Here is a 19,414-nt window from a genome sequence, read left to right as displayed (position 1 = left end):
CAGTGCCAGAAACTCAAAAAGATTAAAGTTTGAAAGAGTTAAAACTTACAACAGTATAGATACAAAAATGAATGAAACATCACATCCTTTAAGCAGTAAGGATGTATGTGAGTACCTCAGTTTCTTCAACTACAATAATAGCAGCTACTTCACAGGGTTGTAGTAAGATTAAAATGAGATAATATTCAAAAGGCACATTGTGCTGTTGATTTTGGAGAGGTGCCTTGGCTAGTTCTTTTTGCCAGTAAATTGGAAATCAGTAAGACAAATACTATTAACAGGTAATTTCAAACTAGTTTTCTTTAATAATATAAAAACTATATTTATACGGAATTATGAAGTTCACAAAACATTTCCTCACAACAACCTTGTTAATAAGATAATGCAAGTATCATTACTGTCACTTTACAAATGAGCAAAGGGACTCAAAAATTAAGTGATTTCCCTAGAGTTACACAATTGTTAAATATTTGAGTCAAAATTTTAACTCAAATCTCCCCTGACTCCAAGTGCAGCATTCTTCATATTACACTATTACATATGAACCTTCACTAAAAAAGTAATTTTCAGAAATTATTTATCAAAATTCCAGAATCAATATGGACCTGCAAACAAAAATGATTAAACTACATTGGTTTACAACATTAGGGAGTCATTAAGCTCTTAAGCAGGGAAAAATAGGGAATTCCAATATTGAATGTACTGAGTGATACACTATCCTATTTTGATGGGGCCAGTGACAATTCCAAGGTGGCGCAGCTTTAGTCTTGGTCTTGGTGAAAAATCGATATTGGGGTAAGGCTAGCATTTCCATCTAAACATTGGGTAAGTAAAGGGAAAATGGCTCAATGCTCTTCAGCACAGGATGATTTACTGAACACTACTAATCATTAAAACACAAGAAATAAAGATCAACTACTTGATAAACACAAAATGGTCAATGAATCTGCATTCCTATTATGTAAAACAATGATAAAAGGGAGAGTTATGAATAAGCATTACATAAAATACATCATTACATAAAAATTAAATTAATTTCAATTACTATAGGTATAAAACTCTAAAAGAAGTTTAAAGGTTATTTAATAAATGAATTTTTAATGTAAATTATTTTCAAAATGAGCTTCTTACCTTTTCCAGGACTGAGGTTTTGGTCTATAAAAACCTTTAGCTCTCCATTTGCTTCAATTAGGCCGGCCTATAAAAGAAGATAAAGTGCATATTTATTATCTACAAAAGCTATAAAGTTAATGGATATGAAATCTTACTAAACTAACACAAATATAAAAACATTAAAATTCAACATAGTAATTTGATTTTCAAAGAACTTCACTGAATCACTGTTTTGCACAAATTTTCTTAAATTCATATAACTCATCAGAAAACTCAAAGTAAAAAAAAAAAATCAATGGATATTTATTGGAAGCCTACTATATCCCCAGAATTATGCTGGCACTAAGGAGGATACAGCTTGCTGAACGTCATCAATAACAAAATAATACCACCTGAAAATTATAGCTTTTAAGAATGTAGCTTTTAAGGGGCAGCTAGGTGGCGCAGTGGTTAGAGTACCAGCCCTGGAGTCAGGAGGACCTGAGTTCAAATCCAACCTCAGATACATAACACCAGCTGTGTGAGACCTTGGGCAAGTCACTTAACCCCATTGCATAGACCAAAAAAAAAAAAAAAAAGAATGTGGCTTTTATTAACCAACTAAAGTGAATTTCAAATTAGTTTAAGGAATAAGCAATATATTTATGTTCAAATTCAACAAATATTTATTATCTACTGTATACATAGCAAGTTGCTAGAGATTTGAAATGACAAATTGAGACAAGACCTGATACTTGTTCTCATTGAGTTTATATACTAGTGAGGGGATTTTGGTTGTTCAGTCACTCAATTGTATCTGACTTCCTGTGACCCCGTGGACCATAGCATGCCAGGCCCTTTATCCTCCACTATCTCTCGGTTTGTCCAAGCTCATGTTCACTGTTTCCATGACACTATCTATCCATCTCATCCTCTGCAGTCCCTTTCTCCTTTTGCCTTCAATCCTTCCCAACAGTAGGGTCTTTTCCAATGAGTACTGTCTTCTTATTATGTGACCAAAGTATCTAAGATTCAGATTCAGTATTTGACCTTGCAGTGAACAGTCTGAAAAAATTTGTTTAAGTATTGACTGGTTTGAGTGCCTCGTTGTCCAAGCGATTCTCAAAAGTCTTCTCCAGCACCACAATTAGAAAGCATCAATTCTGTGGCTCTCAGCTTTCCTTGCAGTCCAACTCACAGCCATACATTGCTTCTGGAAAACCCATGGCTTTGACTATACAAACCTTTGTGGGCAAGGTGATGTCTCTGTGTAGTATGCTGTCCAGATGCTGTCCAGTATGCTGGCCATAGCTTTCCTTCCAAGAAGTAAGTGTATTTTAATTTCATGGCTGCAGTCACCATCTGTAGTGATCTTTGAGCCCAAGAACATTAAATCTGACACTGCTTTCATTTCTTCTCCCTCTTGACCAGGAAGTGATGGGCCCAGATGCCATGATCTTAGTTTTTTGTTTTTTGATGTAAAACCTTGAAGTCATCTTTTACACTCTCCTCTTTCACTGTCATCAAGAGGCTTCTGAATTCTTCTTCACTGTCTGCCATCAGAGTGGTATCATCTGAATATCTGAGATGGTTGCTGTTTCTCCTAGCAACACTGATTCTAGCTTTTAATTTGTCCAGCCTGGCATTTCACATAATGTACTCTGCTTATAAGTTAAATAAGGTGGCAATACACAGCCTTCCATACTCCTTTTCCAATCTTAAACCAATCAGTTGTTCCATATTCAGTTCTAACTATTGCTTCTTGGCCTGCATATCAGTTCCTCAGGAGACAAGTAAGATGATCTGGTAGTCCCAACTCTTTGGAGACTTGCCGCATTTTGTTGTGATCCACACAGGCAAAGGCTTTAGTGTAGATTTTTTTTGTTTTTTTCTGGAACTCCCTTGCTTTCTCCATAACCCAGCAAATGTTTGCAATTTGATCTCTAGTTCCTCTGCCCCTTTGAAAATCAGCCTGCTCCTTATAGTAATTCTTGGTTAACATATTACTGAGGCCTAGATTGCAGAATTTTATGTATAACCTAGTTGGTGTGTGAAATGAGTGCAGATGTTCAGTAACCTGAACATTCTTTGTCATTGCCCTTCTTTAGATTGAGACGTAAACTGATTTTTTTCCAATCCAGTAGCTGCTGGTGAGTTTTCTAAATTTGCTGGCATATTGACTGCAGCCCTATAACAACATCATCTTTTAGGATTTTAAATAGCTCAGCAGGAATTCCATCATCTCCACTAGCCTTACTGTAAGCAATACTTCCTAAGGCCCACCTGACTTCATTCTCCAGGATGTCTGGCTCTAGATCAGTAACTACACCATCCCCATTATCAGTCATGTTAAGATCTTTTTTATACAGTTTTTCTATGTATTTCTACCACCTCTTCTCAATCTCTTCTATTCTGTTAAGTCCCTACCATTTTTATCTTTTATCATGCCCATTTTTTTCATGAAACATTTGTTCTTGAAGAGATTTCTTGTCTTTGTCATTGTATCGTTTTCTTCTATTTCTTTGTATTGATCATTTATGAAAACTTTCTTATCTCTCCTTGCTATTCTCTGGAATTCTGTATTCACTTGAGAATATCTTTCCTGTCTCCTTTCCTTTTCCCTTTCCTTCTTTCCTCAGCTATCTGTATAGGCCTCATCAGAAAGCCATTTTGCTTTTTTTTTCCTATCTCCTGAATAATATTGCAAACCTCTGTCCATGGTCCTTGAGGCATTCTATTTACCAAATTCAATCCCTTAAATCTGCTCATCACTTCTGTTTCACATTCATAAGGGATGTTATTTAGCTCATACCGAATTTAAATCTGAATTTTGCAATAAGAACCTCATGATTTGAGCCACACTCCAGATCCTGATTTAACTGACTGTATAGAGTTTCTCTACCTGTGGCTACAAAGAGATAATTTGTTGGTCATAGCAAACACTCTTTTTCAACAACCCAAAAGGTGACCCCACACATGAACATCACCAGATGGTCAATATCGCAATCAGTAGGGGATATGACTTATAAAAACAAAGAGTAAGAATTCTAACAGATATAAAAAGAATTTGAAATAATAGAGAAATAATACAAAAACAAGTTAAATTAGAGGGGTACAAAACAAAGGCTTTGGTAAAAGGAAAGAAAAATTAGGGAAGGCTTCATTAAGGAGGCAGTACTTAAATTGGGCTTTAAAAGCTGGGCAGAAATTCAACACGTAAAAGTCAGAAAGAGAGGTCAGAGGGAGGGTAGATCAAGGGAGACAGTGGTCAAAAGCAAAAGAGACTCTTAGAAAGGAGGGAGGGTAAAAAGAGAAGGAAAAGTATAAGAAAATTAGATGAAGGGAAACACACAGTTAACAATCATAACTGTGAAGGGGACTGAAATGAGCTCATCCAAAAAATGGAAGAGGATAGCGGTATGGATTAGAAACCAGAATCCAACAACATATTATTTACAAGAAGCACTCTTGAAACAGAAAAGATACACACACTTAAAATAAGGCGCTGGAGCAGAATCTATTAAGCTTCAGCTGAAATTTTAAAAGGACAGAGGTGACAATATTTCAAAAAAAGTAAAAGCAAGAATAGATCTAATTAAAAAAGACAAACAGAAAAACTATATTTTGCCAAAAGATATCATAGACAATGAATTAATATCAATATTTAACATGCATGTACCAAACAGCAAAGCACTCAAATTCTTAAAGGAAAAATTAAGTTACAGCAGGAAACAGACAGTAAAACTAAGAGAGGGACAACAATTTATCCTTCTCCAACACAGATAAATCTAACTAGAAAATAAAAAAGAAGCTAAGGAGATGAATAGAATTTTATAAAAGTTATATATTATAGACCTCTAGAGAATACTGAATGGAAATAGAAGGAGTATACCTATTTCTTCTCTCTCTCTTTTTTTTTTTTTTTTTGGCTAGGCAATGGGGTTAAGTGACTTGCCCAGGGTCACACAGCTAGTAAATGTTATGTGTCTAAGGCCGGATTTGAACTCAGGTCCTCCTGAATCCATGGCCGGTGCTCTATCCACTGCGCCACCTAGCTACTCCTGAGTATACCTATTTCAAAGCTGTGCATGGCACTTTCACAAAAACTGACTGTGTATTAAGGCATAAAACTTTCACAAACAAATGCAGAAAAGCAGAAAGATTAAGTGCATCTTTTTCTGACTATAATGCAATAAAAATTACATTCAACAAATGGCCTTTGAAGCATAGATTAAAATTTAATTGGCAACTAAATAACCTAGTCCTAAATTATGATTGAGTCAAAGAATATATTACAGAAAAAATAATTTCATTAAAAATAAGGAAAACGAGACAATATACAAAAATTTGTGAAATGAAGCCAAAGCGGTAGCTAAACGCTTACATCACTAAAAAAGAAAAATGCAGATGCATGAACTGGACATGCAGCTAAAAATTAAGAAAATCAAGAAATTCAAAACCCCAAATTGAACACCAAAATATAAATTCCAAAAATAAAAGAGATTAGCAAAATTTAAAGTTTTAAGAACAGATCTAATAAATAAAACTGGATGCTGGGGTGGGGGGAGAAATAAAATAAACATGACTAATTTGATTAAAAAAAAAAAAGAAAATCAAATTACCAGTATGAAAAATAAAAAAGATCAACTAACAAGCACTGATGATGAGATAAAAGCAATTATTAGTAGCTATTATGCCCAACTCTATGCCAGTAAAACTAATAATCTTAATGAAATGGATATTTATAAAAATGTAAATTGCCCAGAACATGACACAGAATATTTATATAACCTTATTTTAGAAAAAGATCATGAAAAAGTCATAAATTACTTCCCTGAGGGGGGGAAAAACCTAGGACCAATGGATTTACATGTGAATTCTATCAAATTTTTTTTTAATTCCAATATTGCACAAACCCTTTGAAAAAAATAGGTTAAAAAAAGAATCCTGGAAATATGAAGCAAATATGATCTTAATACCTACACCAGAGATAGTAAAAACAGAAAAAGAAAATAACAGACTAATTTCCCTAATGAATATTGATGGAAAAGTTTTAAATAAATTGCTAGGAAGGAGATTTTAGCAATATGCACAAAGATCATATACTATGGCCAGCCTAAATTCATACCAGGAATTCAGGGCTGGTTCAATATTAGGAAAACTATCAGCATAATGGACCATATTAATGACAGAAACAAAAAAAAAATCACATGATTATTCTGATACAGAAAAAGTTTTTGACAAAATACAATATCCATTCCTGTCAGAAACACTAGAAAGCACAGGAATAAATGGTGTTTTCCTTAAAATGATAAGTAGTATCTATCTAAAACCAAGAGCAAGCACTATCTTTAATGGGGATAAACTTGAAGCCTTTTCAATAAGATCAGGAGTGAAGCAAAGATGTCTATTATCACCATTATTTTTCAATATAGCATTAGAAATGCTAGCTGTGATAATACAATAAGAAAAAGAAACTGAACAAATACAAATAGGCAATGAGGTAAGGAAACAAAACTATCACTCTTTGCCAATGATAAGATGGTACACTTAGAGAACTCTAAACAATTAACTAAGAAAAAGTTGAAACAATTAGCAACTTCAGCAAAATTGCAGGATATAAAATAAACGCACGTAAATCATCAGCATTTCTATATACTACCAACAAAACCCAGCAGAAAGAGACAGAAAGAGAAACTTCATTTAAAATAACTGAGGGCAATATAAAATACTTGGGAGTCTATCTGCCAAGACAAACCCAGGGACTACACAAAAATAATTACAAAACATTTTTCACACAAATAAAGACATATCTAAACTATTGGAGAGATATTCATTGCTCATGGGCAGGCTGAGTCAATATAATAAAAATGACAATTCTCCTAAGTTAATTAATAACTCAGTGCCATACCAATCAAAATACCAAAGAAATATTTTATGGAACTACAAAAAATAACAACAAAATTCATCTAGAAGAACAAAAGGTCAGGAATATCAAAGGATTCAATAAAAAAAAAGGTGAAGGAAGGTGGTTAGCTATACAAGATTTCAAACTAAATTACAGAATGGTAATCATTAAAACAATATGACATTGGCTAAGAAACAGAATGGTGGATCAGTAGACTAGATTAGGTACACAATATATAGTAGTAAATGACCACTAGTACTTGATAAACCCAAAGATCCAAGTTTTGGGGCCAACAACTCACCATGTGACAAAAACTGCTGGGAAAATTGGAGAGCAGGTTGTCAGAAACTAGTCATAGACCAACATCTCACATCACATACCAATGATTCAAACACAAAGAGTGATATAATAATTAGGGGAGCCTAGAAAAATGTATATCAGATCTATGAATAAGGGATAAGTTTATGACCAAACAAGAGATAGAGAGAATCACAGAAAGCAAAATGGATAATTTTGATTACATGAAATTCAAAAGCTTTTGCAGAAACAAAATTAATACAGACAAGATCAGGAGGAAAACAGGAAACTGGGGGGAAATTTTAGAGCATGTTTCTCAGATAAAGACTTCATTTCCTAAATATATAGGGAACTGAGCCAAATTTATAAAAAAAATAAGAACCATTCCCCAATTGATAAATGGTCAAAGGATATTAACAGGCAGTTTTCAGAAGAGATCAAAGCTATCAAAAGTCATATGAAAAAAATGTTCTGAATCACTATTGATTAGAGCAATGCAAATGAAAACAACTCTGAGCTTACCATCTTACACCTATCAGATTGACTAAAATTATATATACACATACACAATGACTACAATAATGTAAATGAAAAAGAAAGTGAAAACTGTTTAATTACAATGATCAACTTGGCCCTGATGAAGAGATAAGAAAATGGAATTCTCTCCTTTCATTAGAGACACAGGAGATTATGTACAGTTCAAGTTGCATATACTGTCAGACCTCCTTGGGTAGAGCACCATCATCATCATCAACCATAAGCATTTAAATACTTCCTATGTGCCATGCACTGAGAATACAAAGGCAAAAACAGATCATCATCCTCAAGAAGCATACATTCTAAGGGGGATACAATGTTCAAGTAACTATGTACATTTAAGATACAATATAAATGAGAAGTAATTTCTAAAGGACTGCACTAGAAGTCTGTATTGAGGGGGCTGAAGAATGAAGTGGAACTACTGGGGGGGGAAAAAACATCTCTTGTAGAAAATGGGATTTTACCTGATGAGCCTTGAAGGAAGCCAGGGAAGCCAGGAGGTAAGGGTGAGGAAAGTATGCCAGGCATGAGTGAGAGGCAGTGAAAAGTGCAGAGATGGAGCGTCCTGTGTGAGAAGCCACATAATAAGGCCAGTGACGCTGGATCATAAGAGTATGTAAAGAATTTGGTATTAAGAAGACTGGAAAGACTGAAAGGGCCAGATTGGGAAGGGCTTTAAAAGCCAAACAAAGTGTTTTATATTTGATCCTGGAAGTAACAGACTAGCTTCTAGGGGGTGGGGGTAGGTGTTACGGTCAGGCCCCATTAGGAAGATTACTTAAGTGAACGATGGTAAAAACAGTAAGATTGGCTAAGTACAGGAAGAGTGAAAGAGTCAAGATAATGTTATGAACTCTCAGAAGACCAGAAAGACAGTAGCACCTTCAACCAAAATAAGTTAGTGGTACCACCCTCTACTGGCCTAACTCATTCAATTTTGTGTATTCCAGTTGCTAGGAAGTTTTTTGTAGAAGCAGCTTAAGCATCTATCTCTATTTGTACTCATTGTTCCTTGCTCGGCCCTCTGTAACATTTCTAATCTGTCTTCCCTACAACAGACCTTCACTTAAAGATATGAATTCTATCTCTACCCTCACTTCTCCACATTAAACATTCCCAACCAGTTCTTAAAAGGTCTTGAACTCTCTTCTACAAAATTCATCATCCTGTCCATTGCTTCTCTTTACATGTTCCATTTTTTGAAATGCTTTTTCTAAAACATGGCACCCAGAACAGCATTAAAGAAGTAGGCTGACAAGGACAAAGTACAGTGAGACTATTATCTCTTTCACTGTATGTATGCAGAATGCCTCTCATTTCAGCCCAAGACTGAGTTGGCATTTTTTTTGTTGTTGTTGCCATATCCCATTGTTGAGTCATACTGAGCTTTCAGCTCATTAAAGTGATCTTTTTCATAAAAACTGCTGTCTAGCTACTTTATCTTACTATACTTGTGAAACTGATTTTTCAACATCCAAATGCAGGACATTACATTCACCTCTATTAAATTTAATGTTATTTATTTTACCTTGTCAAGGTCTCTTTGGAACCTGATTCTATTGTCCAATGCAATTTTTGAAACACAATTTGAAACCAGATTCTCTGAATCCTAATTCAGAGCTTACCCGCTGATTTTCAGCTGCTCTGCTTTTAACAAAGACAGTAAATATCTAGGTAGCTCATGCCACCTATTACAACTATGTCCTGCCATGAAGCTAGCTTTGCCAATTACTATATACCAATTCAGAAACTTTTAACCCAATTCACATTTCTGGGCAAGTTGTCTAAAGTATATAGTCCAGAGCATTACACAAATATTTAAAGCTGGGCGGGACCCTAAAAATCCTCTTGTCTAACTTTCCTTGACCAGTTTTACAGAGGAGTAAATTAAAGTTCAAAAGCTTAAGGGACTTTCCCAAGATCAAACTGGTAATTAGAGGCAGAGCCAAGACAGGAAACCATACCCTCAGTTTCCCAGTCTAGTGTTTTTTGTTTGTTTGTTTATTTATTTATTTATAAATCTATATCCCTCGGGGTTTTTTTTACCCCCTTACATCTTTTTAACTACATTATCTCTTTTTCTCCTTCCTTTAATCACCCATTAAATCTCCACCATATTTCCCCTCCCAGTCTGCAGACCACTCACCACTCCACACCATTTATTTAATCTGTTCCTTTTGAACATTAAGGAGTCTTACATTATCATAGACCACTCACAAGTTACACCTTACCCTATCTTGGCAATACCAATGAGATCCTATTTGCTGTCTTTCTAACTCACTTTATTTATTACCCATACTTAATATTCTTTCACTTGATGGCCTCTCATCAGCTCCCATGAATTCAATTATCATCTCTATGCTAATGATTCCCAAGGCTATATACCCAGCCCAAGTCTCTCTACTAAGTTACTCACACATTACCAATTGCCTTTCAGACATCTCAAATCGTATGTCTCATAGCCATCTCAAACTCATTATATCCAAAATAGAACTCAATCTTTCTCCCAAAACCATCCCCTCTTCCCAGCTTCTCTCTAAGTATGAAAAGCTTCACCATCTTCCCAGTCATCTAAGCTCAAAACATTGTTGTCATCCTCAACTCCTCTGTGAAATTCATTCCATGTAACCAATCTATTGCCAAATCTTACCATTTCTACCTTCACAATGTTGCTCATGTCCATCCCCTTCTTTGTTCACACGCACAGCCACAACCCTCCTTCAGATACTCATCATCTCTCATCTGGACTGATATCCTAGCCTCAAATCTCTTCCACACTATCTCTTTTTCACTCAGCTTCCAAGATGACTTTTTCCTAAAGTGAAGGCCTGTACAGATTAGCCCCTTACTCAATACCCTCCAGCAGCTCCCAGTTACCTCTAGACTCTTCTGTTTGGCATTTAAAACTCTTATCTCCAACCCTTCCCTACCTTCTGAGTCTTCTTATACTTTACTCTTCCCCACAATCTAGCTAACTGTGCCTACTTGCACACAACACTCTACCTGTCTCCATTCCTTTGCATTCATCATCCCAAACATTAGGAACGCTCTGCCCCTTACCTTCACCACTCAGCTTCCCTGCTTCCTTCAATACTCAGTTCGAATCCAAACTTCTGCAAGAGAACTCTCCTCAGCCCACCAGCTGCTATTACTTTCCCTTCCCAAATTACCTTTCATTTATTCTGTATACATCTTGTATGTACTCAGTTATTTACACACTATCTCCCTCATTAGAATATACACTCCTTGTGGGCAAGGACTGTCTTTTGACTTTCTTCATATTTCCAGTGCTTAACATGGTACCTGGAACATAGGATACTTAATAAATGCATGATGATAGCCTACTTACACTGCTCATTAATTAACATCCGGGATCTATTCTACTGTTATTTTTCCACTGTACAGTTACTTTCTCCTGTAAATTACTATTGTTCTTTTTTATTGTTGGTTTTGGCAACTCTCTCAACCTCCCTTTTCAATTTAAAGCCTTCAAGAACAGATTAGCAAATCTCTAGCCAAGTAAACTCTTCCCATCCTCATTAAGTGTACTGCATCCCTTGCCAAAAGCCTGTTTATTCTTGTATCTTAATTAGGCTATGGTCCACAAAACCAAATCCCATCTCTTAGGTAATGTTTTGCATCCCATGTCTTCCTCCTACTTTTAATTGGCAGTGGCAAGTAAAATGAGCCACTTATGCCCACCAAATTCTTCAGCTGCCTACCTAAGATTTCATAATAAGACTTCAATGCTCCTCTTTGAGCTCTCATTTGTTTCCACATGTATCACCAAGAGTATATATTGATTATCAGGTCTGATTTTAGAAGCTTCCTATCTTGCTCTAGAGCTGTCTTCTTGGGTAAAATGGTCATCAATTAATAACTTCCTGCTAATGCTTTGATACACAAGCAAATGCAAAATCTAGGTGTGAGATAGACTGGCTCCAAACATTCCAAAAACTCCAAACTCTTAGCCTTGTATCCTAGATATGAGTCCTAGGAAGATAACATACTTCCTGATTGGTCATGGCAACAGTGAACACCTATGCTACCTTTGTACTCTACAGTAGGACTCACTGGTTACCATCATACATTTCTTCTTCCTGTAACCAGTAACAGATGTTGTTCATACTGCTGGCACCATTAGATTCTCATTATGATCCTGAAGCACAGGCAACTTCTTTTTCTTCTTAAAATCCAGATTCCTCCTCCCAAGATTGAAACCTCAGACCTATCACAACATTTCAACTATTGTTTCTTTCTTTTCTCTTAGACTTAAGCTACATTTTCACACCATCCATTCTCTTAACACCACTTCGGACTCGTTTCTGCCTCTTTAATCACTGTTGGTTTTGTTGTATTATTTACTGATAAACCAGGAAGGTTAATTTAGCCCTTTGCTTCTTAAAGGGAGACCAATTTATTTATATTTCTTACATGCAAATCTGATGATAGTCCCAGAAGAAAAACAAAGACAGCAAAATCCTTGCAGGCCCCAGAAGCTACTCCACTCTCAATACTTACTAAGAATGAAACATTTCAATCTTTGTTAACTCTTCTATCTACTCCCATTGCTAATCTCCCTAGAGAGCAGAGAATCTACTCCATCACTACCAGGTCCACTTCTGCTGCCCTTAGGAGCTCCTGAAAAAAAGCTTTTAGGTGCTTCCCGTCTTGCAGTGAGGCACCTTCTTTGGAGGATGTGGCCATCAACAAGCAATCTTCAGTTAATGCTTTGATGCAAGCACTGGCAAAAAAGGATTGTGAAATGGTCTTGCCTTACACATTCTGAACTCCAAACTCTTAGCCTTTTTCAACTTCTTCTCTCCTACTGTCTTGTGGGATCAGAAACTTTATTCCATCCTGTGTCTTCACTATCATGTAGACAACCAAACAATCCAAAATAGCTGGGAATACACAAGTAATTTCTATCTAGATTTATTATCTATTAAAAGAAATTATGCAGCAGATAATTATGTTTGACCTAGCTGACTAATAACATCTTGTAGTATTCCCCTAAGTATATAAACACAATTTATGTCAGAATGGTTTTTAAATGTAAAGTTGCTTTTATAGTATATAATGGGAATGTACAGTCCTAAAGGTAGCAGTAAGAAACCATCCTGGAATCAAAATATTACCTCCATAAGTAATATAAATCATGTGAACACAAGTAACACCAGTTTTTCACTGGTTCACTGGCATATGCTATTTTTCACTTCTTTGACCTTTTCTTAAGATTCTGCCAATGACAAAGAGAAATGTCCAACAGCCTTCCAAAGTGTAACAATGAGATGGATTTTCTAAGAAGATATCACATCTAAAAGCCAGGAACAATTATAATGGAATTGAATAACTTTTTTTTTTTTAAGTATTGGGCCAAGCATTACACATAAAGGAAACACAAACTGAACTAACTTGTCCCAATTTTCAATTATACTACAAGGCATGTAAAATAGACCATTTATCTAAAAGGTAAATAATTCTATAGAGTTTTTTCACTATCTTGTTTTTTTTTTACTTAATTTATTTTGATTTATCAATAATCACTTCCATAAGCTTTTGAGTTTTAAATTTTTCTCCCCCTCCCTCTCCAAGATGGCACACAATCTGATATAGGCTACACATATGCATTCCTATTAAACAGAGGTTAAGTATGCAAGACACAGTAATCAATGACTATAGTAATCTATTATTTGATAAACCCAAAGACCCTAGTTTCTGGGATAAGAACTCACTCTTTGACAAAAACTGCTGGGAAAACTGGAAAAGAGTATGACAGAAACTAGGCATAGACCAAAATCTCACCCACATACCAAAATAAAGTCAAAATGGGTTCATGATTTAAATAGAAAGGCTGATACTGTAAGCAAATTGGGAGAGCAAGGAACAGTTTACCTATCAGATTTATGGAGAACAGAAGAACTCATGACCAAACAGGAGATAGAGAACATTATGAAATGCAAAATGGATAACTTTGATTACATTAAATTGAAAAGTTTTTGCACAAACAAAGCCAATGCAACTAAGATTAGAAGGAAAGTAGAAAAATGGAAAAGAATTTTTATAACCAGTGTCTCTGATAAGGGCCTCATTTCTAAAATATATAGAGAATTAAGTCAAATTTATGAGAATGCATTCCCCAATTGATAAACAGTCAAAGGATATGAACAGACAGTTTTCAGATGAAGAAATTAAAGCCGTCTACAGTCATATGAAAAAATGCTATAAATCACTATTGATTAGAGAAATGCAAATCAGAACAACTCTGAGGTACCACATCACACCTACCAGATTGGCCAACATGACAAAAAAGGAAAATATAAATGTTGGAGAAGATGTGGGAAAATTGGAACACTAATGCATTGCTGGTGGAGTTGTGAAAAGATCCACCCATTTTGGAAAGCAATTTGGAAATATGCCCAAAGAGCTATAAAAATGTGCATACCCTTTGACCCAGCAATAGCACTTCTAGGGCTGTATCCCAAAGAGATCATACAAATGGGAAAAGGACCCACATGTACACAAATATTTATAGAAGCTCTCTTTGTAGTGGCAAAGAATTGGAAATCGAGAGGACGCCCATCAATTGGGGAATGGCTAAACAAGTTGTGGTATATGAATGCAATGGAATACTATTGTGCTATATGAAATGATGAACAGGCAGACTTCAGAAAAACCTGGAATGACTTGTATGATCTGATGCTGAGTGAAGTAAGTAAAACCAGGAGAACATTGTACACAGTAACAGCCACATTGTGCAATGACTAATATTGATAGACTTAATCCTTTTCAGCAATACAAGGATCTAGAACATCTCCAAAGGCCTCATGATGGAAAATGCTATCCACATCTAAAGAAAGAACTATGGAGTCTGAATACAGATCAAAGCACACTACTTGCAATTTTTTCCTTCTATTGTGTTTTGTTTCCTCTTTTTGGTGGTTTCTCCTATTGTTTCTAATTCTTACTTACAACATCACTAATATCTTGTATTTCTTTTAAACTACCATATCTTAAATAAAGTACTTTAAATTAAACTACAGAGAGTATTACTGGCATAGAAATGATGACATAACATAATGAGTGTCATAACCACAAAGGAAATATAAACTCTCCCATAAAGGGAATTTAAAAATACTTCAAAAATAGGATTGTCCAGGATTGCTCTCTGTTTGTTAGATTTTTTTGTTCGACAGGGTAGATAATCTGAAAAACAGAAACAATTCTCTGAAATTAGATTTTCTCTAAAACAGCATAAAGAGTCAAACAATACCATTTGAACTAGTATTGCCTGACCAAAAATAAGTTCAGTAAATGTGAGGTTTTTGAAAACGCTTCATCTAGTTTAATTCTTTCAGATCCGCATAGGACAGATCTGTCAAAAAGTCCTGAATAGAAAGTTGTCATTGGAAGAATTAGATTTAGATGAAGCTGCAACGATTCTCGACAATTTTTAAAAAAAAAAAAAGCTTTTTCAAAAACCTCGGTTTCACTGATCCTATTTTGGGTTAGGCAAGACTAGTTCAAATGTCTAAGATATGACTAAATTGGGCAAGTCACTTAGCATCTCTGGTACTCAGCTTCCTCATCTGTAAAACTAATAAATGTAAATCTCTAAAAACAAAGTAAATAATTGCTAAAGGTCACTTCCAACATTAAATCCTACAATCCTACGACGTCCCAATGATTATCAAATTGTCAAATCAAAACTACACAATCTGCTACATTTATATTGTAAGTGACATCATTTAAAGAGCAGCGCTAACCATATCGCAAAAGTTACTGAACTGATTATATTCTTTGACCCAGAGACAGCACTGGTAAAAACTAGAGGAAAAAAATCCATATACACAGAAATATTTATAGCAGTATTTTTTGTAGTATCAAATTACTGGAAATAAAGTCACTGCCCAACAACTAGGGAATGGCTGAAGACACTGGGCTACAGGAATATCATAGAATATTACTTCACTGTGAAAAATAACAAATGAGAACCGTGGGAAGAATTGTACGACGTGAACACAAAATGAAATAAGCATAAGCAGGAGATTACATCAGAGGACCACAATAACGTAAAGGAAAGCAAATCTAAAAGACTTCAAAACGCTAATCAGTAACCAATCAAGACTTCAGAAGAATGAAGCATGCTTCCCACCTCTTGGCAGAGAAACAATGGGCTGGAGACACAAAAAGTACACATACATTAATAGACAGTCAATGGGCTTATTTGTTTTGCTTCACTACATTTATTAGTTACAAGGGAGCGCTTCAGAGGACGTGGGGAAGGTGGTGGGTACTAAGACCGATGAAAAAAGAAAAGAAAGGGAAAGGTATCAATGAAAAATCAACGTGTTTAAAAAATGCACAGAGAAGAAGAAAATGAAGTTCCTAAGAGAGTGAGGACAAGCAGGTCACTTTTATTACTACATTCTTAACTTCAGCATATGCTTCAAGTCAGTCAACAGGCATTTATTAACTGCCTATTATGTTCTAAGCACTGTGCTAACTGCCAGGGATACAAAGAAAGGCAAAAAAACAGTCCCAGCTCTCACAGAGCTCAGAGTCTACTGGGAGAGACAACATGAAAAAAAAAAACTACCTACGAACCAGTCATAGACAGTATAAGTTGGGAATAGTCTTAGAGGGCAGACCCTCTGATTAAGATTAAGACGACTTGGGAAATGAAGGCTTTTTGCAGGAGGGACTTTAGCTGAGACTTGAAGGAAGGCAGGGAAGGCAAAGGGACACCCATGGTTAGTGAGCATGACCTGGATTAGGACACAGCAAAGGAAACAGAAAGAGGAGACAGTCAGGAGGTGATCCAGAAGAGAACACTGTGCTGAAATCCAAGAGAAGATAAGGAAGAGGGTGATCTGACAGGCTGCAGAAACGTCAAGAAGGAAGAGGACTGAGAAGGGGTCAGTGGATTTGGCAATTAAGAGATCACCGGCAACTTTAAAGAGAGAAGTTTCAGTTGAACAATGGTGTTGGAAACCAGACTACAGAGGGCTAAGAAGAAAGTGAGAAGGGAAGTGAAGGCACCTAGTGTAGCTGTTCTTTTCATTTTTCAAGGAATACAAAAGGAAAAGGAAGAGAGATAAGTCAACAATTTCAGATATTCCAATTCCCATCTATAGTTCTGCTTGGTTTCCCCTTCACAGGATACCCCAGGGTGTCCCCCTGCCTTTCCAGCTTTTTGTCTTGTCTTCTCCCATCAGATTTTAAGTTCCTTAGTGACAGGGACTGTCTTTCTTTTTTACTTATTTGTATCCCAAGCAAATAGCACAGTGCCTGGCACATAGGAGGCACTTAATAAATATTTATTGAGGGGCAGCCAGGTGGTACAGTGGATAGAGCACCCACCCTGGAGTCAGGAGGACCTGAGTTCAAATCTGGTCTCAGTCACATGATACTTACTAGCTGTATGACCCTAGGCAAGAAACTTAACCCCAACTGCATCACCAAAAAAATTTATATATATTTATACACACACACACACACACACACACACACACACACATATAAATGTTTATTGAACTGATAATTCTTTTCCTGTTCTTTGTTATTGTCTGTTAAATTCAAGTAAAAAAAATTATAGTAAATCCATGAAGAAAGAAAAATATTTCTTTAAAAGGTAGCATAGGTGACTCTACCAGTTAAGAAGCCTGTAAAATAGATCATTTTCCTTTTTTTAATAGATTTTATTTATTAATATCTTTTGTTTTCATATGACCTAGATTTCTTCCTTTATCTCCTTTCCTCCCCACAAAGAACTATCCGTTGTTATTTTTCAAAAAAGAAAAAAAATCAGCAACAATGATCAATCAATACCTCAGAAGTGGTCCAATAGATATAAAAATATTTGTAACAGCTCTTTTTGTAGTAGCTAAAAACTGGAAGCTTAAGGGACTGTCCTCCTATCATGGAATGGCTAAACAAACTATGACATTCAAATATAATAGAACATCATAAGGTCAGTTTCAGAGCAAACTGAGAAAACATCATGAACAGATACAGAATGAACAGAACTAGGAGAATGACAATTATATAGAGAAAAATTACTTTGAAAGATTTTATAATTGATCAATGTAATGCCAAATCAGGAGTCCACAAGACTAAAGATGAAAACACCATAACCACCTCCTGCCAGAGCTTGGATGGGTTCAAAATGTAGAATGAGAAATTGGTGAATTGGTACACTGACAATGGCATTATAGACATGATCAATTGTGGAATATTTACCAATATCTTCTTTTCTTCTCCCTCACTGTCCAGTAGGGGAGTAGGGGCAGCAGGAGGGACAGAAAATAAAAACTCTAAAGAAATCTAGAGGGGAAAAGAATCTGTTATTAAAAAGTAATTTACTTCTAGAAATGAAGAGACCAATACATTTTTTAATTAATTTATTTTCATTTATCAACAATCATTTCCATAAGCTTTTGAGTTTTAAATTTTTCTCCTCCTCCCTCCTCACCTCCCTTCCCAAGATGGCGTGCAATCTGATATAGGCTATATATATACATATACATTCCTATTAAACATATTTTCACATTAGTGATGTTGTAAGTAAGAATTAGAACCAATAGAAGGAAACACCAGAAAGAGGAAACAAAACACATTAGAAAAAAAATAGCAAATAGTATGCTTCGATTTCATCCCATTCATATTCAGTGTTATGATTACTGTGTCTTTTTCTCCATCCTCCCCCCCACCCCCCCACCCCCATTTATGCTTTTCTTTCTCCTTTCTCCTTTTCCCTCCTCACTAGTGTTTGCTTTTGACCATGCCTTCCTCAGTCTCGCCTCCCTTGTTAGCCCCTTCCCTTTTCTTCCCTTTTACCACTACTACTTCTTCCCTCCCTTCTATGCCCCCTCCCTTTTCTTTCCTCTTTTCCCTCCTACTGCCTAAAGGATGAGCCGGATTTCTATACCTAACAGATCATGTTGTTCCCTTCTTGAGCCAAATCTGATGAGAGTAAGGTTCAAACAATGCTCATCTCCCTCCCTTCTTTCCCTCTGCTATAAAAGGTTTTTGTGCCTTTTCCTGTGATGTAATTTACCTTCGTCTGTCTCTTCTTTTCCTTTTCTCTCAGTACATTTTCTTAGTTAGATCTACTTACTTAGCACTTGATTAGATTTTTTTTATCATTACATCAAAGTCAACTTATATCCACCCCCTCTATGTATACTCCTTTAACGTGGTGTAATAACAATACAGTTCTCAAGAGTTACAAATGTCATCTTCCCTTGTAGGGATGTAAACAGTTTGCCCTTATTAATAACATGTTGTTTCTTTCTGACCCTTTTACCTCTTTATGTCTCTCCTGAGTCTTGTATTTGAAGATCAAATTTTCTGTTGAGCTCTGGTCTTTTTATCAGGAAGGTTTGGAAGTCCTCTATTTCAATGAATATCCATCTCCTCCCCTGAAGGATCATGCTCATTTTTGCTGGATAGTTGATCCTTCGTATTACAACACCAAGCTCCTTTGCCTTATGGAATATCATACTCCACCTGCTACAGTCTTTTAATGTAGAAGCTGCAAGGTCCTGTGTAATCCTGACTGTGGTTCCATGATAT

The 19,414-nt window shown here is 35.8% G+C and overlaps 1 protein-coding gene across 4 annotated transcripts in view; it reads right to left on the bottom strand.

Annotated features, from left to right (window-relative positions):
* Positions 1 to 19,414, bottom strand: part of LOC114046351 (transcription factor Dp-1) — a 129,995-nt gene that overhangs the window by 69,128 nt on the left and 41,453 nt on the right. For all 4 annotated transcript variants that reach the window (XM_027866658.1, XM_027866661.1, XM_027866659.1 and 1 more), the window contains exon 3: positions 1,132 to 1,198. In XM_027866658.1, coding sequence (XP_027722459.1) covers positions 1,132 to 1,198 — 67 coding nt within the window. The remainder of the gene's footprint in view (positions 1 to 1,131; positions 1,199 to 19,414) is intronic.

The sequence above is a fragment of the Vombatus ursinus genome, unplaced genomic scaffold (genome assembly GCF_900497805.2).
Source record: "Vombatus ursinus unplaced genomic scaffold, bare-nosed wombat genome assembly UNPS02014781.1, whole genome shotgun sequence".
Lineage (NCBI taxonomy): Eukaryota > Metazoa > Chordata > Mammalia > Diprotodontia > Vombatidae > Vombatus > Vombatus ursinus.
Note: the sequence above shows the minus strand (reverse complement) of the source record. Positions and strands in the feature narration are given on the sequence as shown.